This window comes from Polypterus senegalus, chromosome 4 (assembly GCF_016835505.1).
Source record: "Polypterus senegalus isolate Bchr_013 chromosome 4, ASM1683550v1, whole genome shotgun sequence".
Lineage (NCBI taxonomy): Eukaryota > Metazoa > Chordata > Cladistia > Polypteriformes > Polypteridae > Polypterus > Polypterus senegalus.
The window spans coordinates 37,572,318-37,594,998 of NC_053157.1; the positions used below are offsets into that span (position 1 = coordinate 37,572,318).

Genomic DNA, 22,681 nt, shown 5'->3' on the forward strand with positions numbered 1-22,681 from the left:
CCTTTTGTGAAAATGTTTCTTTGATATTTGGACTTCAGGCTTCATACATTATATAGTTTATGCCAATGTTTTGTCATTTACTACTAGAATATGAAAAACATTTCTGTTTTAAAAATGTGTTTACAGAGATTACTGTAGAAACGGAACACACATGAAATGCGTGTGTTCCGAATAACGATCTATTATTTCCACTCTAAAACTCCACTTCACTCCCAGATAATCAATCAAGGCATGAGCTGGGAGAAGTTTGTGCATGTTCTAAGTTGGTGGGGGGATGGAATAGCCAGCAGTATGTCTATATCAGCACATTTAGAAGATGAAAGATGCTGTCGGAGAGGTGCGAACGGATTTAAGTAGCGATTTAAGGTGGGACGGATCTACGAGTTTTTACGTAGTCTCTGGTAATTGAAATGTTAAGCTACCTCTCTGTAAAGCACAAAATGTCACTGTAATTGTATGCTCTATGACCCTCTATAAATGCAGACAGTTCGTCCATCTTATTTGAAAGCGATCAAACATTTCCCATTACAATAGATGGTAGACCAGTTCTAAAAGCTTTTACTCTTGCGTTGGCATGTCACCCTCTAAGTCTATGGATAAACAGCTCCTCCAGTAAAGTGTAACTAAGCTACTTATCTCAGTGCAAGTAGCTGATTAGCAGGGAGTATTTAATACACCCCACTTTTATTTTCTCAGGGTCTCTTACTATTTCAGGTGTTGCAGACAAAAGGCGGCCTTTGGGTCCTCTTCGCGACTCCATCTAAGTTCGCAGCCTGTTTGCAGTGCAGTGAGGACAAGCTGGCACCTGGGTTTGCGTGCATTACAGTTCATCAGTAAATTTAAAATCCATTTATAATCCATTTATACAATTTCTAGTGACTACTATCAGTGACAAACTAGAGTTCCCACCCAATCAATTATAATTTTAAACAAGTCTAGTAACCAGTAAATAAGTTCAGAAAAAAAAGAAAAACAGCATTAAACAATTAAGTAGGTTTTAATATATACTATAACTATGCTGTTGAACTTCCTACTGAATAATATTTAAGCTTAATATTTTTTGAATGTTTTGTAGTAATTGATAAAGGGATAGATTTGCGTGTTGCATACTTTTATTTTGTGTAGGCTGCTAGAAGAAGCTTTTAGCTTGTGCAAAAGAGTATTGCAAGGCTCTTCCTGTGTCATTCTGATAACATCAGAAATAAAACTGACAAAACAAGCAAAAAACAGAGAGAGTTCATTTAAAGTCTTAACAGGCTATTTCTTCCATGATTTTCAAGTGTTTACTTGAAATAGAAAGTAATTTAAAAAGCTTACAGAAGACAAAAAAAACTGTTTTTGTGGGTTACCTAGTTCCATAATGTAGGCCTATTAAATAACAAGTATACACTAATGTTTTGGAAGCTGAAAGCTGTGCTTGTTTCAAGTATCTAGTTTTACTTCAATGCACAGCAGTAAAATATACTACAGTATTTGTAATGATTTAGAACAAATTTGATATAGTATATGCAATTAATATATATGATATTGGGATTATGTGTCAGTGCTAGATAGTGTAAACCTGCAAGCCTCTGGCCCCTCTGTCTGTAAAGAAGGTGAAATGATGACATTATCTCTTAGTATTAATACATTTGTGACATCTTCTTTTGTTGCTGCTTGAATGGAGAGTGAATTGTTGGCTCTATTCTGTCTGGATGCAGTAAAGCAGTTCATTCTTGTTTCACTTGCGTCGCTGAGTCACAGTCCTTACTTGAGAGTAATGGAAATCCAGGTACAGCCTGCTTAAAAATGTATGCACTGAGCGTAAATCTTGAGCCATCATAACCAATGTGCATAATGCAAGATAGCTTTTTGTCTCTTGATATTGACTAAATTGTATTACAATTGAGACCTGAGAAAATGTTATTAGTATTGCATATTGAAAGCATCTAAAACACATGATGTCAGTGCTTCAGTGTTGCAATCCTTTCCTATTTTTTGTTAGTCTTTATTTACTGTTATATTATGATGTAAATAGTTTGTACCTGTAAAACAATGTTAGTAAAGCTTGCAATGATTTGATTTGATCCCACTCTTTAAAGATGCATGTCTAAAAAAATCACTAAAATCAGTAAAAGTGATTTTTTTATTCCAAGCTTCCTATGCAAGATTTATTTTCTGTTATTAATAAGATGATGCATCCATTTTGTAGCATAGACGCTGTGAGTGAACTTGCATACCAGCACCTTTAAGTGAAGCCACTTATGTCTTGATAATGAGATTAATTATGAAACTCTTTCTGTGTGAAAGCATCACATTTTTGTGGTCATATGAGCAACTAATTTTGTTGTCTCTTTCTTTGTAGAACTGTTTTCTGCTTTAAAGTTTCCAAAGTTATGCTGAACAATAACTCCACAAATGACATATTTCCTTTTGAACAGGTTTGTGAACTGTTTGATTTTTAATTTTATTTTCTTCCACAGGTCTTCTCTACTATGCAGGTCATGGATATGAGAACTACGGGAACAGTTTTATGGTTCCTGTTGATGCCCCTAATCCTTATCACTCTGCAAATTGCCTTTGTGTTCAGAGCATTTTAAAATTGATGCAGGAGAAGGAAACAGGCTTAAATGTCTTTCTTCTGGATATGTGCCGTAAAAGGTAGGTAGATCCATGCCATTTTTCCCCCTATCAGTGAAGAGCTACAGAGCATTTCATATTAATAGCATTCTACTGAAGTTTTGATTTTTACATATATACAGCTTGGTTATGACTATATGTTAATTTGGGTTTCATTATCATGTAATAGTACTGCCTCATTGATCCATAGTTCTGGATTTGGATCCTGTACCTGGACATTCATTGTGTGAAGATTACACATACTGCTTTTGTCTTCAAGAGATGTTCATAGTAGTCTGGTTTTCCATTCACACCCTCAAAAACACATAGGTTTAGGTTTATTGGTAATTCCAATTTGGCACCTGTCTGTATGTGAGTATACAGTAAGTATATGTTTGAGCGGGACAAACAAAGGACTGCCACTCTGTCCAGAACCGTTTACTGTTTGCACCTAGTGCTATACTTTGATGATATACTCTGACTTCCCTCTGACCCTGCATTAGATTAAGTACATTTGAGAATGTTAGACTCCTTAATTTATATTTCATAAGCTTCACCCACAAGGATATACTATAACTTAATTGTTAAAAAAAATATCCAGAAAGAACACTACTCTGTTGTATTTCGCTACTCTATTATGCCGTGGTGTATTTTAGAGTCTATTCTGTTGAACTTATAGTTTTATGTTGAGAAGTTAACTCATTCAGTCAATGAAGCAGTTTTTATTTTATTTAGCACTTTTCATAGATCTGTCATGGTGCGGAAGTTGGTTAGCAATGCTGCCTAACTGATCTCTGGATCTGGGTTCAGATTGTGGCCTGGTGAATGTCTCTGACAAATGTGCATATTCTCTTAACTTTCCCCATATGTTAAAGCCATGCATGCTAGTGTTTTTAAACATCCTGTAAACTTTATTATACTGAATTTGCAGTGAAAACATATAAAATATTAATTTTGGATTTGTTTTGTGGCTTGTTTTTCTCACCAGTGCTACATTTTTGTTTCTGTATTCGTGACCATGGCAATATTATTTATTATTTATAGTTCCAACATCTGTCACAAGTCACATGGCCAGGTACTGTTGATACATGTGACATTGTTATTCACTTCCTATTGTAGATGGTAGTGTACAGTTCCTGATATGAAAGTTTTCGATTCATGAATAAAATCTTCAGATGCTACCAATTATCCGGGAACTTTTTTTCTAGTAATAGTTAGGGATCTTGTTTTGACCGTAAGACAACAAAATTTGCATTTGTCCCACATTTGGAATCAAACCCTCACCTGCATTTTTGAATATCCTGTTGTGCTTCCCTCAAATTACTCTGAGCATGTCCTGGTCATGCAGATTTCTGTAAGTAAATTGTCCTGTGCATGATAGTGGGTGAGTGAGTGAACATACCCACTGACAATCTAGTGCCCCACTAGATAGTGCTTTATTCCCAGTAGGGCTAGAATACTCTTTGGTTCTCTGTAATTAGATTAAGAGGTTTACAAAATGGATGCATGCACTTTTCAGTTTAAATTTAGTCACAAATCAGTTTTTAATATAATTACAGTAAAGGTGAAACAGTGTTTTAAGTGTATTATGAAAGCAATCTGTCCTCAGAACAATACATGGAAGGCCCAAGATTAAGTCTTTATTAAATAAAATTAACTACTGGAAAGGGTACATATGGAGAGAACAAAGAGTGCAAATAAACATCTTCAAAACAAGAAACTATAACTAGTATAATGCTGCATAAACTGTTGTTGAACCTGTTTATTAGTTGGGGTATACAGAAACACTGAACTCTATCCAAATTTTAGCCGGGCTTCCTGGCATCAACTGAATGTTTGTCCCTCTAACCCAACTTTGCACTCATGTGGTCTGCGGCATAGAGGCAGCCTTTAAATCTTCCTCCTGGGGTGGCTTCAGGCCCAAGAATCAGTGACAGGATCTGGGGAGAATTTCTAGTTTCTTCAGTGATAATGGGCAATATTTCCCCTTCATGCAGCTCAGATGCCCCTGCATGCTGGTGTCTGATTTTAACCTGAAAGGAATACTTCACCCAAAAATGATATATTTTTTATACAGCATGTTACTTATTTGATGGTTGAGAAAAATCTTTTCTTTCATGTTTTAAAAAAAAGTGTCTAATTAAGGCATAAGAAATTAATCTCATGCTTTTTATTATTATTTTCCTCATTGCAGGAATGTTCATGATGACCGTATACCAAATGTAGAAGCCCTGAGGGTTACTGCAAATATTGTGTTTGGATATGCAACGTAAGTTCATATTGTGAAGACCGTATTTTGGTTAAACTTTACGATAGGGCCTAACTGTGTGTATCTGTTACAACCGTACAATAAGATATTAAGATACACCTTGGTCTTAATTAGAAAAGTCACTTTTGATAAGACTCCTGAATAAGAGCTACCTATGGGGTGTTTATTAATAACGTACTGTTGCACAACAAGACCTTATCATAGGCTTTGCTTTTTACATACTGTGACAGATAGGGGGCGCTCTCGCTCCCTTGAACCCCTGTCCACGACTCCAGACACCTGGTAAAAGTCCAAACGTTGACTTTATTCAATCGCCACAGTGCACAAAGCACCCTCTCCTCCACAATACTCATAAACCAATAACAAATACACGATAATAATCCAATAAACAATCCTCCGACTCCCAGACGCGTTGCCACCCTTCCACCCAGCTCAGCTCTCCGTCTGGGAGCTCCCACAGTCCTTTTATATACCCTGACCCGGAAGTGTTCTTTTCTTCACGCCGGAAGCCCATCGCTCTTCCTTTGACGAACTTCCGGGTTAAAGGGCACAAATAAGTCTTCTGTCCTCCCTGCAGCTCCCTCTTGTGGCCCCTGTGGTATCCAGCAGGGTCTTGTATAAAAACTACATGTCCCATGACTCCCTGCTGGTCTTCGGGGCACTTCCATACTGCAGGGAGGGCTCCATCTGGCGGCCTGGGGGTATTGGCCAGGATGACAAGCCGGCCACATCTCACAATAGCAATAAGTGACTAATCAATTAAGTATAGAGAGCCCTTAAAGCTGTGTACCTAATGACCCCCTGAAGTACTACAGGTTTGTCTTAAGAGATTGAAAGATTAAATATATGCAGTGCATTAACTTAACTAAAAAGTTAGGTAAGTTAAATTGACCAATACAGGTAGTCCACAGGTTACAGTCATCCGACCTACGACTACTGAACAGGGCCACAGCTGCGACGCATGCTCCTCAGTAACTGCCGCTCCGTCATCTTCAGCCTGGGGACACTGCAAGCAGTGGCTGGACAGAGGCTGGAGGGGGGCATTTTCTCTGCACGCGCAGTGTAGTGTCCCTCGTGCGGCTCCCGGCGGCAAGCGGTTTCACTGTCTGCACACCACACACGGCTGCCCTGTTCGTTCTTGGTGGGTAGCTGGTAATGCTGCAAGCGGTGACCCGGTTGTGGCTGAACGGAGGCCAATGAGGGTGAACGGGGTGGCTGGGGGGTAACATTGTAGTGTGCATCGGATGGCTGCCTATTGAATGGGGGCGATTCGCTACCCGCCTTTGGCTGCACCGTGTTCATTCTTGGTGGGCGGACGTTGCAGGCAGCATAGTGTAGTGGAGGTGACTGTGAGGTGGGCTGGTGATGAATCGCCCAACGATGCCCCCATTCATTCTCAATAGAAAGCCTCCTGTCAATTTTCCAGTGAACTTTAGCATGAAAAAAATAGTTAAATGTGAAAGAGCCTTTTGGGATTTTCTGAAGTGGTCTTATATTTAGACTCAATTATTTGGCTCTCAGAAGGTACATTTTATTTCATGACATCTCATTTACTTGAATTTTGAAAATTACTTTATTCATTAATGCTAAAAAGCTATATCCTTCCTTGTGCAATCACAAACTGGAAAGAGAGGCAATTTGGAGTAATGAAATATCCATAGGAGAAGTGTTTCTGCATGGTGACAGAATACTTGCTTACCCAGACAAAACCTGTTTATTGGGGAATTAAGAAATGAAAATGCATAAACTAGAAAAAGTGTGGAAAAACATTTTTTAGAGTTTGGATACTAAACTAAGTAAGGTTCATATACTGTGAATACATGAAAAAGGAGACTTCTCAGTTTGAATTCAAATCTAAGATTCAAGAGATATGCGGTGTGCTTATGTTTCAAGAGAGACATCACTTATGCCTAATAAAGAACATCTTTATTACATTAAAATCATAAACTGTATCTTTCAATAAGTGTACACAGACATAATTTTAATTCATAATTGGCAAATTATTGATAACATTTCAATTACTTTAATCAGAAGCAACTGACACTAAAGTTGGAACAAATTTTTGATTTTTAAAAAGTTATTTTTAAATAGTTTATTGAAAGTTAAATAAATGTTTTTTATTCTGAAAGCTAACTTTATTTTTCTTTATTTTCTGCTAATAGATGCCAAGATGCAGAGGCATTTGAACTTAATTCCACAGGTCTGACAAATGGAGTATTCATCAAATTTCTTAAAAAACGTTTGTTGGAACATGAAAAAATCACAGTCGTTCTTGACAGAGTTGCAGAAGGTATTTAAGGAAGTTGCTCTTTTAATTCTTTACTTTGATGTCACAAGTAATATTTTACAGTTCTGTGTATTACTGAAAAAAATGCATCTAGTTTTAAAATCATAAATAGATACTAGTTACATTAGTAATATTAGCAAAGAATGTAAGCTCAATGTGTTTTTACAGTCTTAACAGCTATTAATGTCGTACTTGCACAGGTAGCATGCTGTGCCATGTTATTAGAAGCACTGATGTCAATGTATTCATCTCTACCTAACTCAGCATTTACCCCTAAAATTTCTATTTTGGTTCCCTCTAATGGACAGTGCTCGTCTTTTTAGATCTTTATTCCATTTAGATGTTTTTTTGCTATTTTTTATTTCTACATGGACAAAGTATATAGTTTATTTAAGTACAAATGAGTATGTGCCTTTGTTCATGCCAGTGCTTATATCAACTGTAGCAGGTGAAGAGGCTATAACATTGGCAAAAGAGGAATTATTTAATGAATTTTAAATACCAATCACAAAAACCAGTAAGAAAATATAGTAAGGAATCTTTGGTTAAATAAAATTAACTCTCATTTAGTTAACACCAGGCATTTTAGGGCACAATTAGAAATGACAAGTAACAGAAACCAACTACTAAATTAATCTACAGATAAGAGGGATAGAAAGTTATTTCCAGCCGGCTAGAAGGTTTTTGATATTAAGGGTGCTTTAGTTATACAGCTTCAGTACCCAAGTAAAAAAGCAGAAATACTGCTGTTAATTACAGTGGCAAACTAATCGCAACTGATACATTTAATCCACTACAGAAGGAAACGCTTAAATGTAGCAATCATTAAAGCCACTTCAGATCTACTTGAGGGCCTGTCTGCAGTAAAGCACTTAAGACAGTGTGAATTATCTGAAGTCTTTTAGAGTTTTACAGGTTAATTCACATCTTGTAATGCTCAGGTGGTATGCTGAGTACTTATGGTGTGTTGAGATAACATAAATCATATGAGGATGTTGTAGACAAGTAAACTAATCTTAATCTGCTACAGATCAACAACTACAAGCTGTCATGGAGTTAATAATTAGCAGAAGAGAGAGGTTACATACATAATAATTAAATGAGTAAGAATATAGGCTTTATTTATAGTCTTCAGCGGAAAATCTCCACCTAACAAAATAGTAAAAACCAAGCCATTACAAGTCCAGTCTTATTTGTTTCTTTGTTTGAGCTTGTCAGAATCTTCTTTCAAGAAAGCTTGCATTTGTGACAGATGTAACACCTTGAGTTTAGGGTCACTGAACCTGAAGAGGCAGTTACCCTTCATTGTAACGGAGCAGGATGAGGATTTTTGAGTATTTAGTGAATTTAAAAGAAATACACATAAATAAACAATAAGGCTTGCTATGAGCTTGGGAAATTAAGAAATTAAAATACATAAACTAGAAAAATGGTGGAAAAACATTTCTTAGAGTTTGGATACTAAACTAAGCACAGTTAATTCAGTAATCAACAGAAGAAAAACTGTATCACATCACCCAGACCCTGCCTATTGAATGCAGTCCTTTCAAATTGTGCAGTCAAGTATGAAGGAGGGTAGCTGTAAGGATAAATACAATTATTTCAGTGTCTAAAATTGAACTTAAAGTTCAGCAACAAAGCTTTGCATAATAAAGGACTGTATAGTAAAAATGTCAAAAAAATCTTTTGAATCTTCCTGAACGGGTGGCCATGTTAGGATTGGGTGATAGGAATTTGTGTTTAGGGGATATTACTTTATAACATTTTGACCAAAATATAAAGCTTTCTGCATGGCAGAAACTCATATAGCTAATGTTCAACATGAGACATTATCTAAAATAAAATGTTAATTTTTTTTAAAGTGACAGTAAAGTGTAGCCTTTGAAGAAAGAAAAAAAGAAACACATTTCTTGTGATTCAAGAATAAAACTGGTAGATGTACTTGAGTGGGTCAGTCACAGTCCTGACCGTACCCCCTTGTAAATCAGTAAGACAAATTAAATCTGTTTCTGTAAGATGTCTAGGTTAGCCAATCAAGCTGGTACTAGTCTGCTATGAGGAAAGCTATTATTGCAGTGTCAACTAATTCAGAATGTTTTGATTTGTGTGTATTGTGTATACTGTATGTACTGTAACATTAAAAAAACAAAAATTAAATTATAAATACAAGCTTTAGCTGTTGAGCCATCAGTAGGTATGGTATTACTTATTTTCAGCATGAAATTACTTTTTGTCTGTTTTTATTCTTAAGCGGATACACACTGACACAGCCTTTATCTCACCCTTCACTGCACATTTTTATTTTTATTAATTTTGATGAGTTGCTATTCTTTTGTCATAGTTGTAGATTATTTCTCATTCTTCCTACAGAGATAACTTGTTATCTACTTCCAGAAACGATATATTAGTGTGTGGAATATATTATACCCTCCAACCATGCATGCAATTATTTTCAGTACCCTTTTGATAGAGAAAGAAATAAAGTGAGGTAGAAAAATATCAGTCCATATGGGGAAACATGCAAACATTTTTGCAGAATCTTATGCCAATAGGTGGAGTACATTTAGAGACTCAAAGTGAATACAGACCTGATTCAGCAGTGGGCTGCATTGTGTCACCATCAGTACACATCGTGATAAAAAATATGCTGTCTCTTTGTGGTGTTGTCCATGTTTTTTATATTAGTAATCTAGGTGTCGTACATTTTTAATATTACTTAAAAAAATTCTTCATGTTTGTGGTGTATATGAAAACGTAATATGTATCTATTTCTTTTGTAGATATGGGCAAGTTTGATCCCACAAAGGGAAAGCAAGCTTTGGAAATACGCAGCTGCCTTTCAGAAAAAAGATCTTTAACTGATCCAATCCAACCTATTGGGTGCTCAGCTGAAGCAATGGCCCGCAATTTGCAGTGGGCAAAGGCTCATGGTACAACCTTAAAACACATAATTATTTTGTTTTCTTTTTCATAATTGCTGCTTCTTTTAGAGTAGCTGCTTTTTAATATAAACAGGCAAAAATGACATAATTTTCTCCTATACTGATACATATTTTTTTATTTACTACATTGGAATTTGTTAAAGTTTATCTTCAAAATAACTTGATACAAAGCGTAATAAAAAATTATTAGTTTATTACTCTATATTTTGATAATTTATTCTTATTTGTATGAAAATGATGCATGGTTTTGTATTATTTTGCTGCCATTTCATATATGTTAATCCACATAATGCATTTTGAGGTAATCTTCTGAGTATTCTGCATAAGAATAAGCTGATGTGAATTGAATTGGGTTGAATTTCAATATAATTTTCTCTTAAGATATTTTGACATGCAAGTTTGAGGTGTGTGAGGTTGGGGCAAAGAACAGAAACAGTAGTATCTCTTGTCTATTCTGTTTTCAGCAATTAAATATATTTTTATTTCATTATTATTTTTTATCCAAGTACTCCTTGTGTAATAAGTTAATATCCATCCATTCATTCATTTTCTAGATCTGATTATTCAGAGCATGGTTTGGAGAAGCTGGAGCCTATTACAATAACTACTGGGTACAAGGCAGGTCCAATTTCTGGACAAAGTCTCAACCTATCACAGGGTGAACACACACACAGGGCCAGTTTAGCCTTGCTAATCCTTCTAATCGGCATGTGTTTGTAAAGAAACTGCAGCAGTGGGAAAAACCTCACAAGCACAAGGAGAACTTCCAAAGTCCATTTTGGGATTATCTGGGACTTTAAGGCCATTCTCCTTATTTTAAGGCAGCAGCACTACTACTGCGCCCCAGGCTCCCTTTAAGTTAATATATAATTCTAAATTGGCTCAGAATAAGTGAGTATTCTGGTGCTGGGGTGAAGGGGCTCAGTGGGTTCATTCATTGATGAAACAACTGAACCTCCTGCCAGACATCACATGAGCAAGGAAGCTTAGAAGTGGACTCCAGAGAGCCCCAATTTAAAACAAAATAAGTGAGTATGGGTATCTGTCAGTGTGTCCTAAACATGATTCTGCTGGGGTAGGATCTGGCCCATCATAACCCAAAATTAGATAAGTGGGTCCTAAGGATGGATGAAATGAAAATTAGTTGTATAGGTTGGAAGTTGGATGTGCTTCTTGACTTGAAGCAGCAATATAAATGTACAAAACCATTTTACAATTCTACATTAACATTTTTACAGATAAAATGTGTACTGTATAAAGTAATATTATGTTCTATATTTAAATTGCATGTGCAGTGTACAGATTATTTGATACCTGTTCACTGTAGATAGTCTGTACTACAGGGTGAGCCAAAATGAAGTCAATTTCTCAAGGTCATTGGGTTGGAGTGGGTGTCCTTTGAAAGGCAATCCCTTGTAGGTTTCAGGTACAGTATTGAAGAGAAAATTTCCAGGCTGTCCTCGGATTGTATAAATGCCTGAAAATATCCAAGCTATAAGGGGATCAGTTTTGCAGTCTCCTAGACATTCAGCATGCAAATGTGCTTCTGCCTTAGGCATTTTCAACATGTGTTTGAGGAAGATTTTGCATAAGGACATTAATTTCCATCCATACAAAATGATTGTAGTGCAGGAACTCACTGAGAAAGACTGGGAGAGCTGTAGAAAGTTGTGCACAAACATTCTGCAAACTGTTCATCGAGATGCCATCATCATGTACAGCAACAAGGCGCATTTCCATTTGACTGGTTGTGTAAATAAGTAAAACCTTTGCTATTGGGGTGAAACCAGACCCCGTGATTTTCATCAGAGACCCCAGCACAGTGAGCATGTTACATTTTGGTATGCGATGGCAGAATTTGGCATTGTAGACTGTAGGCGCACAGATCCATACAAATTTTGCCGGAGGTGCTTCTGGGGAAGCTGCTTCCTGAACAGCTATGTCAGGTGGCCTTTACATTTGCCTGTTCCCGCTCCATGCGTTTTCCTCTTGTGGGGCTACCTCAAGTTGAAAGTGTACACACACCACCTTGAAGACATAATTGTTTAAAACACAGTAAAAACATCTATTTTGTGTACCCTTTCTTGTGTTGTAATAAAATTTACTTTATCTTGTAGCGTTTTTGTAGAATAAATGTTTGAAATGTGGTACTTCTTTTTGGCTCACCCTATATTAGCATTTTTTTAAACATGATTAATTGAAATATGACCATGCACTCTGTATGTATTTAACATTTAAAAAGGACACAGTTCAGGATATTGAGTCTCTTTTAAGATTTCCTGACTTAATGCTATTTTGTTTCTAGAGCTTCCCGAAAGCATGTGTTTAGACTTTGACTGTGGAGTCAAGATTAAACTTGGGTTTGCTGCTGAGTTTTCTAATGTCATGGTGATTTACACAAGTATTGTGAAAAAACCAATTGATATGACATCCTGCCAAGCATATGTTACAAATTTCACACCGGTAAGACTTGTCATTTTTTTTTTCTATAACTGTAAAGTGATTCTTTTTTCTGTGCTGAATTTATAAGTTAGTGTTTATACTTTTTGTTCTAAATTGTTGAAGTGTACAATACATAGTCATCGTCATCATCATTGGTTTCTCTTTCAGCTTAATGGCAATGTTTCTGTGATCTGGGTCATTTGTGTTTTCTGCTTCTGTTTGTGATTTTTTTTAAATGTATTTATCAAAACCATAGTTTTTCCTGTTAAAAATGCAGTCATTGAGTGACCTGTGTTGTTTTTAATATGTTTTATAATAAACTAATGAGAAAAAAAGAAATGTAACACCAGTTTTTTGATTGAAATTTCAAGCTTCATTGCTATAATAATGATACACAAAAAAGAACAGGCAACTGAAAAGCGAAACAGTTTAACAATAATGGAAGAACAATAAAAACAGTGGTATTGAAGTCTTTTAGCATCTTGTTTGACCACCCTCTGCAGCCACCACAACTTGACACCTCTGGACGCACAGAGCCAAAGAGTTTCTAAATTTGCAGTTGTAGGATTTTATCTCATTCAGGTAGAAGGGTCAGGAGAAGTTACTGGCCATTGGCAGGCAGAGGGTTACATCTGTGCAGGTTGCCAGCAAGAAATAGTATTTGTTATAACTATTCTACTGTAGGCTGTTTCACTGCCTCTGAACTATTGTACATCATCAGCAGGCATGGCATTTCCATACTGGTGAACTAAGTGATCACCTAATGTGAAAAGATAATTGGTATTGGAAAAATTTAATGGTAAATACTGAGAGAATACACAACCCCATGCTGATAGATCAAGTAAAAAGATGGACTAAAACAGCTTTATTTTAAGAGCAGAATGTAATGATCTGATAGGTTTATAGGTCATATAGCTATATCTGTAGGCTCCAATGGTGAGAATTTGGATGTGTGTGGTGGTTTTGTATTACCTACATGTGATGTGTGGTCATTACAATGATACTGTGAAGAACAGGAAAACACATTTTTTCCCTGTTTTGTATGCTTTAGATATTTTTTTTCAGTTCATGAGACTTTAATATTTTAAAAGTTACATTTTCAATCCTAATTTTCCCATGTTTTCATTTTATTTCCTTGCCTAAGAGACACTATATATACTCACGTTTAAGTTCTCCCATGGATAAGTCGGGGCTTGATTTTACCGTATAATTTCCAGTATTTTATAATGTCAAATGTGGAAAACTCGCGCTATTGGTCCAAGCGATTATGATATGCTAACGCCCACCTGAGAGAGTAACCATGGAGCACACTGCCTTTTTTTCTGTGTATTGTGCCTATGTGACCATACGGCAATACCTGGACTATTTTGAATAGTTTGCAACTATTTTGTGTTTTTTGTATCTCACACCCTTGTCTACCTTTATCGTAAGAGCGTCCCTTCTCTACAAACTCGATCAGCAGTAAATATGAAGCTGGTTTTAAATTAAAAGTCATTGAAGTGGTGAAAGAAATTGGTAGCTGCACTTCTGCAACAAAATTCTTTGTGTCTGAGAAACTGGTGCGAGATTGAAGGGAAGCAAGAAGATGTAAAAGATAAATGAAGTTTTGAATTTTTGAACGGGCGTATAAGACGGTGTCTAATTTTATGATTGATTTTTTGGGTTCCAAGACCCAACTTACAGTATATGCGAATATATACGGTGTTTACATCTTTTTTTTTCATTTCGTTTTTGCAGCACTGTTTTAGAATGTTTGTGGGCAGATAATAGGTTGTTAATAGAGTTTGTTTGCTAAAGGCTGTCTCCAGAGAGCCACTGTGATTTGCATCGCCAAAACTTGCTTATAAATTCCTTTGCAGCACCAGTAGAAACTTGTCCAAAATTATGGATTTGGTCTGTGAACAAGTGCAGTTTAGGTTCTGGCATTCTGGCGTACGGTTCATAGCTTTCTCATCTCATTGGAATTTGACTTTATCTCAACACTTTGACTGAGTGGTGAGTAACCACTTACAATTTCTGTCTGACTGTGACAAAGTTTTAGCCCACAGTTGTGTGTTTGTTTTTTATAATTTAAAAAAATATTTGGTGGCTGAATTACACGTCATATTCATGTGCAATATTAAATCTTATTCTTTATACAGTCAGTATACTGTATTACTAACAATGGAAGTAAAAAGTAAGGAGTCTTTTTTAAGTAAAAATATGTAGTTCTCAAATAGAGCCCAACACAAGTCAGCTAAGTGGGAAACTAAAACTTTTCGTAGTTTGTCTTCAGCCTAGGAGTAGCAGCCAAAAGTCATATCAGTTTGGAGGGAGTTTTACAATGACATTGGTAAATCTCACTAACTTCAGATATTTAGCAGTTATGTTATTGTTAGAAGTGTACATTCATTAGAATAAATGCATTTGTTGAATGATTACTAACTTTTTTTTTATTTCAGCCAGTATTGTCTCATCTGCCATCAAACTTGCTAATTTGGCTAGAACCAACAGTAGGGTATTAAACTCCTAAAAAATCATTTGCTGAGACTTCTCGTTTTCCCTTTCTTCCCTAAATTTGTTGAGTGTCAAACACGTATTGCTCACTTTAATAAAATAGACATCTCAGACAGCCGGTGCTCACTCTTTAACACTGTCCCCCAGTACTAAAATGAGAAGAGAGCTTAACAATATCCATGGTGAAGGATTTGAAAACAGTGTGTTTCAATAAGCGGGTGCTCATTATTGTGTAAGAACTACTGAAAGTAACTTTTTCAACAGTGTACATCGAGGTAAGCCTAAAGATGGTTGTTTATTTTTTGTTAGAACCTAATGATATTTACAAAGGCAGATCACCCAAGGTGTAGCATACTGTAATACAGTAATACTAGACCTGAAACTAATTGCTCAGTGTGCATTCTTAAGTTGTCTGGTTTACTATTAAAGTTCCTTAAACATAGTGCTTCTAATTTTAGATGAATCATTGCCAGTAATCATTTGTTATTTATCAGATTAGCTATTACTCATATTTTTTTCTGTTTTAGAGTAGTAGGGGTTATTGTGCAGTTTATTTTTAATCATTTCCTAGCCTTAGTTCGGACAAACTTTTAAGATCACAAATATGTCTTCTCCACACTATGACTTAATTTGAGAGAGTATGTGGTCTCTTTAAACCACAGTGAGATAGCTAGGAAATGGTGTTAAGATTACTATGAAACAGAAATCTATGGTATGCTGTATGCAACCTTATCCTTGATTTGCATCCTGTTCCCTGTAATACAATTATAAAAATCAAAATAGTAAAAAGGTAAATTTTCACTTTGATTTTTATCTTGAGCTCTTTTAAAATATAAGATAGAGCTATTTGCAGACTACTTTGTGTATGCTATTAATCTGAGTTGTTGTTATTTCTGTACCTTTGGTTCTTATTTGCACATTTCTGGGCAAGGATAGGTGCAGATCAAAAGCAATTAAATGGTGCTATGTAATGATATAATGAAAGGAAAAATGTTTTTTAGACTTAACATAACAAATGTTCCCTGCTTTCAGTTTTTTTTTTTTTTTTTGGCTGTTAGGCATATCCTGAACTCTGTGCTTATAGTTGTTCTGACACCACACTTAATTTAAACAACATCTTTGTTAGCTGGTTCTTTATTATGTTTGTCTTTGCACATATAGAAGCCACTGAAATAAAATTAGAACCTTGTGTCAGACAATTTTGCCTAATTAGTATACACTTCTGAAAGAGACATGATGAAATATTGTCTGTACGTAAGCTTGTACAAACATTAGCATGTACAGAGCAGCAATAATTATTTACACATGTACTCCTCTGTTCCTTTCATTTTATTGAGGCAGATGATAATTATATTATGCAATAAGCACAGGACAACATACATGTCCTAGTAACAGGTGGTAAAGAGTTACAAATGGAATATTGAAAGGATGATAATGTATCAAGGAGTTTTCACGTTTGACTAAATGGCAATTCTGATACCAATTTAATCAGATTCATTTTTTTTAATTTATAATTTTAAGAAATGCAACATAATATTGAAGTACTGTCTGGCTAGCTACAGCAGAATTACACAACAAATGGAAACATGAAAATATATGTGCCTGTAAAGGATTTGAGCAGCAAACAAATTAAATTGTTGGTTTATTTTGGTTAGGATTGGTCTATCCGTTTAGTAGTTTATTTTCTAAATTGACATTTTTACACTTTCATTCTTAGCAATGCCAGATAGAACCAGGTCTCTTTAATTGTAATATTTGCCTGTTGTTCTTGAGTTTTGTGCTTGTTTTGTAGTTACCTCTAACATCCAAGAATTCTGCATTATATTAACAGGCAAATCAAAGTGTGAGTAAGTGTTTGTGTATGTGATAGGACAGCATCATATCCAGAGCTGATTCTTGCCCTAGGCGCTATATCTCTAAAGCCATAAAATTGTAATGAGTTGGTTAAGAATATGGGCAGATGGATGGATTTTTATTAAAGGCAATATGAAGCTTACTGTCACCCATTTAGCACTTCTTAATTTCTTCATATACAAATGTAGTCACAGCAGATAAGAAATACAAAACACTTAAGGTTTTTTTCTTAAGGCAGCTTTACAGTAAGGTGACCGGGGTTTGGGTGTGACATATAGGTCTGCATGCTGTGGGACGACTTTACAGGGAAGCTAAGTGGATTCTGTGAAGAGATGTTTGTAACTGTAATGGCCTTCTCCTGAGTCTATGCAGCTATTGCAGCTCTTTGGTCTTCAAAGTAAGTGCAAAGTACTGTTATTTCATAAAAAATATGAAAAACTGAAATAGCATTATTTAACTAAATGCAGTGTGATAAGAATTTAATTTAATTGTCTATGGTAATGTTTTACATTCCTTGTTACAATGGGCTTTAAATACAGACAGTAATGACTGAACTTGTATAGCAGATTTTATTGATTTATCTGTTTTATTTTATGTTTTTAATAAACATTTCTTACTTTAGGACCTGGATGTAGACCCCAAGGAAACAAACAAAGTCACCCCAGAGGAAACTGGCAGTTATTTACTATCTAAAAGTCTTCCTGAACACTGTCTGTATACAAGACTAAGTTCCTTGCAAAAACTAAAGGTAAGGGTCTACCGGACACGCCGATCCAACATTTCCTCCTAACCTGTTTTACTAAAGCCCTTTATATCCCAGGGCATGTATTTTACCCGTTATAACTTCCCTGTGAGATTTAAATAAGCACTGTTTTCTATTGCTTGTTGACAATAATGGCTTACAAAAAAATATGTTCCTTAATTCTATTAAACAAATTGACATTATGCATTTCACCGTGAGTACTTTGCCAAAATGCACTCCTTAAGGACACAACAAGATTGTAGTGTAAACAGTTGAGGCAGTAGCAGAAGTAGCAGTTTCGGCTGAATCAATGAACAGTCCTAGGACATCAGGTTATGATGGAGGCATAATCAACACATCACCCACTTTCTGCTTTTTAGATATGAAATCCTTAGTATTATTTAACAAATAAAAAATGAGTGAAGAATAAAATAGATTTGTTTTCAGACCATAGATGATAGCTAAAAGAAATCCTATATGTGTCATTGTAAGTGCATCCATGATTTATTTTAATTAATTAGTGAAGCTATTTTTATAAGAACATTTACTCTTCTCAAAGAAATCAGTCACAGTCTGTAAAAGTTGTAATTTCATTCCATACTGAAATCTTTCCTGTATGACCATGAACAAGCAGCTTAATCTGCCTGTAATTTAAATTTAGAAATTAAAAATTTGTATTTTTTTTGTAGTATTTTGGTGTGTTGGCTACTATAAAAGGCAGCATAATTAATTTTTTTTCATATTTATATTTACTAAAATATTTTGCTCCAGAAATGTTTACAGTGCTTACAGAAAGTATTCAGACTCCTTCACATTTTTCTGTGTTGCGGCCATGTGCTAAAATTGTCTAAATTCATTTTTCCATAATCAAGTAACACTCAATACTCCAGAATAACAAAGTGAAAATAAAAGTTTGGGAAAAAAAACAACGAAAAACAAACTTGAAATATCACACTGACGCAACCTTAAAATCTTTCATTCATATTTATTTGAAGTACCTTTGGCAGCAATTATAGTGTGGAGTCTTCTTGGAAATGCTGAGGCAAGTTTCCCACACCTGGATTTGGGGATTTTCTGCTTTTCTTCTGTTCAGATCCTCTCAGGCTTTGTCAGGTTGGATGGAAATTGTCAACGGAGAGCTATTTTTAGATCTCTCTAGAGATGTTCAATTCTGGGCTGTAGCTGGGTTACTCAAGAATATTCACTGAGTTGACCTGGTGCTTAAGGTCGTTGTTCTGTAGGAAGTGGACCTTTGGTCCAGTCTTAGGTCCAGAGTGTTCTAAGGCAGATTTTTGTTAAAGATACAGAATCTCTTATACTTTGCTGTTTAGCTTTCCCTCAACCCTGACTAGTCTCCCAGCCCCTGAAGCTGCCAACACCATGCTTTGATGTTGGAATGGTATTGTGTAGATGATGAGTGATTCCTGGTTTCCTCCAGACGTGATGCTTACAATTGAGGCCACAAAGTGCAGTCTTGGTTTCATCAAAACAGAAAATATTGTTTCTCATGGTCTGAGAGTTTTTTAAGGCCTTTATGAATAATCCAAACTGGCATTTATGTGTCATCTGGCCATTTTACAGGCCAGACTAGTGGAATGTTCCAGAAGGAAAGCCACCACTGCAAGTTCCTCCCATTTCCACTGAGTTTCTGTGGAGCCCAGACAAGAGTGACACTTGGGTTCTTGTTCACTTACCAAGGCCCTTCTCCTCTGATTACTCAGCTTCGCCATTCAGACAGCTCTACCTAGAGTCATGGTTGTTCCAAGTTTATTCCATTTATGAATTATGGAGACCACTGTGCTCTTGGCAGCCTTCAATGCTGCAGGCATTTTTGTAGCCTTCCCCAGATCTGTGACGCGATACAATCCGGTCTTTAAACTTTACAGGCAATTCCAATGCCTGCATTAGACTCTTAAGTTTTCTAGTTAAGCCCCTACCCCTAACGATTTGCCTGGCACTGAGCATGTTTTTTCTTGAATCATAAAAATTATATGTAAACATTCATACTTGATATGCCTGTACTTGTATTACATCATGGGATGGCATTCAGTATGAAAAGTTACTTTATTAAATGATAATTGGCTGCTTATTTGTTTGTGTTTAGTGTTGCCAGAGTATGTCTTTAAGTTTCAGAAAATTAATGAATGGACTGATCTTTCTCCTTCGGACTGATTTGCAGCTGTATTTTTAATTTAAGCATTTCTATATTTGATTGTACATTTGTACATATGGTGTTTATACCTTTTGTGAAAATATCACACAGCACCATATCTCTTTTACAAGTGTGACTGAAAAATGATGGGGTGTAATTATTTAGATGTCCAGCAGATGGTAGAATGTCAGCACAAGAAACATCCTCTAAATGGACTGCTGCTGCAGTATCTGTAATCATATGTTACTTACTTTTCAGCAGGAAAGGAACACATGTTGTGTTTTTCTACCTTTTAAAAAAATCCATATTTATTTCTTTGACCAACAATTTTTATGTCTAAATTGACTGAGTAACTGTTACAACAATTTTTGCAAAGCCTTTGAAAATTTAAAAAATGTGACACTATAAACTTGGCTTAAGAAGATGGTTAGCTAATATGAATGTATGTACCAAATAAATGCAAGTTTATGATTGATTATCTATGACAAAACCTCCAGATTTTCATGAAATAATTTGGACTTTGCATATTGTAATGTTCCATTTGTTGTTCATATTTGTTAACTGGGTCTATAGAGTACTTTCTTTGTACAAGTTTAAACTCCTCTCTCTCACTTACATAATTATAACTACCTATATACTTTTCTATTATAATATAGTTGTCTTTTGATCAACGTCTGAATTTTTGTTTAGAAACCTGTTACATTTTTTCATTTGAGTGCTAACACATTGTACATATTTTACAGTTTGTTCCCTTGTCATCAGCCATACCATATGCACTTCACAACTACCTGAAGCTAAGCATGTTTGCACCCAGCCAGTACTTGGATGGGAGACCATCTAGGAAAAAGCTTGGGTTGCTGCTGGAAGAGGTGTTGGTGAGACTAGCAGGATGGGGGGCTCTTACCCTGTGGTTTGAATGTGGATCCTAATGCCTCAGTGCAGTAATGAGGATTCTGTGTTGTAAAAAATGACGCTGTCATTCAGATATGATGTTAAACCGAGGATTCTGTCTATTCTCATAAAAGTTCTCTGCGTATCCTTCGTAAAGAGTAGGGTGTAATGTCCTGGGTAAATTGCCCACCATGGCCTAGTCGTTCTTAATTATCTCCTGTCTTAACTTGGCTCTCAAATTTGAATGGGGACACTGGGTGTTTACAGAGTCACTGATGTGTAATTACAATGCAAGGAAAGCCCCCAGAAATTTTGAATCACTAAAGATACGTCTGAGAGTGCATACGTGACAGATTCCAGCAAGCAGAACTTCATCCTGTATGGCGCAGTGCTTCAAGGATTGATTGCACTGCAACAAGGCAAGCACAAGTTGCCTCAAGCAAATACATTCGAGGTTACACTGGTAGATTTTGGTTATCGTTTACTTTTTCAATGTTTTTGTGACTTTGTTTGTAATTTTTTTCCCAACCGACACAAATCACTAGCAGATACTTTCCAGCGTTTCATTCCGAGTCTCTTTCCTGGCCGTATTTTTGACTTTGTTTGGCAAAACCTGACCACAGATATTGTGATCCTGAAGAGACTGTTGTGGCATTCTCACAAGATTTTCCAACAAGGCAAAATATTAACATTGTTGCTCATTCATCATCTTTAACAAAATGATAAAATCTTTTTTTTATATTCTTTCCACAAGGAACATCTTACATTCACGGTATGCCTCCAGGGCACATTCACCTCTGTGGATGATCTGGTGGACTGGAGGAAGGAAGTCAACATTGGAAAGCCTCTCATTGCCAAGCTGGACATTCATCGCCAGGTCAGAAGAAACAGCTGCCTACAGACGTGTCGCATGCCTCATAGTCCATCTCACAGTCCTGGCCCCAGCCCTTCTCATAGCCCAAGCACTGAGCATCAGTATCACCAATATTCTCACCAGCCATTCTCCAGTTCCCATTTGGGAGTTTACCACCATGGTCATGCTTTCATGAGCAACATGGAAAGCCCTCCTCCCGTAGATGACTTTGACTGCAGCACAATGTATTCAAATATTTCCCATTATAGTCGAGCACAGTCGGTTATGACCAACAGAATTAATGTCCCCATTGAAACCACTGATGATATTAATGAGCTGCACAGCAGCTTTATAGACAGCCTTGAGCTTAACAACACATTACTGAATTAGATCTAACCCTAAATGGATTACTGGGGTCATTTCTGCCATGGTATTTGGTTTTGTTTTACTTTAAATTGCCAAGCATTTTAGTGTGTAAAAAACACTGATAAAGTCGCAACATTTAGAAATGTAATACACATATTTTATCATTTGCTACACAGTAGTATTTCTCTACTATACCACCAAGAATTGTTTTCAAAAAAATTGGGTTTCGTTGCGGTAGAAGTCTTAAAAATGAAACACTTTTTTCAAGCAAGACAACTAAAAGTTTTTTTCTTGCAGTTAAATGTTTAATTGTTGATTTTTTTTTTTTTGGTCCAATTGAAACAGCCCAGCGTATCTTTCCCAAATTATCTACAGTTCATTAGCTTCTGAATGATCATTCTGTGGGCCACTTGATGAAATAGACCAGTAAGTTATAAGCAGAGAAATCGCTCTGAGCGCTGATTGTTAGATGATAAGTTCCCACCACTACTGTGTCCTCCATTGAGCCACGCTGAGTAGGTTGAAAATATTCAGTGCCACCCATGCCAAAATAGCTACAAGGGGTCTCACTCAATAAAAATGTTATGGTACAGTTTACAAGTAATTTGAAAAAAATCTAATTTTAATTGTGGAAAGAATGTAATGGTTTATTCCTTTTATTTATTTTTGCTCTGGAATCAAACCAGCAATCAGAAGGCATAAGTAAGAAGACAGGTTTAACATTATATATAATGTATAATAGTTGTGTATAACACTTATTTTACCATTTGCCTTTTTTTTTTTTGCTTA

At 35.9% G+C, this 22,681-nt stretch overlaps 1 protein-coding gene across 3 annotated transcripts in view; it reads left to right on the forward strand.

Moving 5' to 3' along the window:
• malt1 (MALT paracaspase 1) overlaps positions 1-22,457 on the forward strand; it is a 76,134-nt gene extending 53,677 nt beyond the window's left edge. For all 3 annotated transcript variants that reach the window (XM_039750478.1, XM_039750479.1, XM_039750480.1), the window contains 7 exons: positions 2,463-2,640; positions 4,793-4,867; positions 7,030-7,157; positions 9,935-10,084; positions 12,402-12,559; positions 17,511-17,636; positions 21,428-22,457. In XM_039750478.1, coding sequence (XP_039606412.1) covers positions 2,463-2,640; positions 4,793-4,867; positions 7,030-7,157; positions 9,935-10,084; positions 12,402-12,559; positions 17,511-17,636; positions 21,428-21,916 — 1,304 coding nt within the window. In that variant the 3' untranslated portion in view covers positions 21,917-22,457. The remainder of the gene's footprint in view (positions 1-2,462; positions 2,641-4,792; positions 4,868-7,029; positions 7,158-9,934; positions 10,085-12,401; positions 12,560-17,510; positions 17,637-21,427) is intronic.
• The last annotated feature ends 224 nt before the right edge of the window (positions 22,458-22,681 follow it).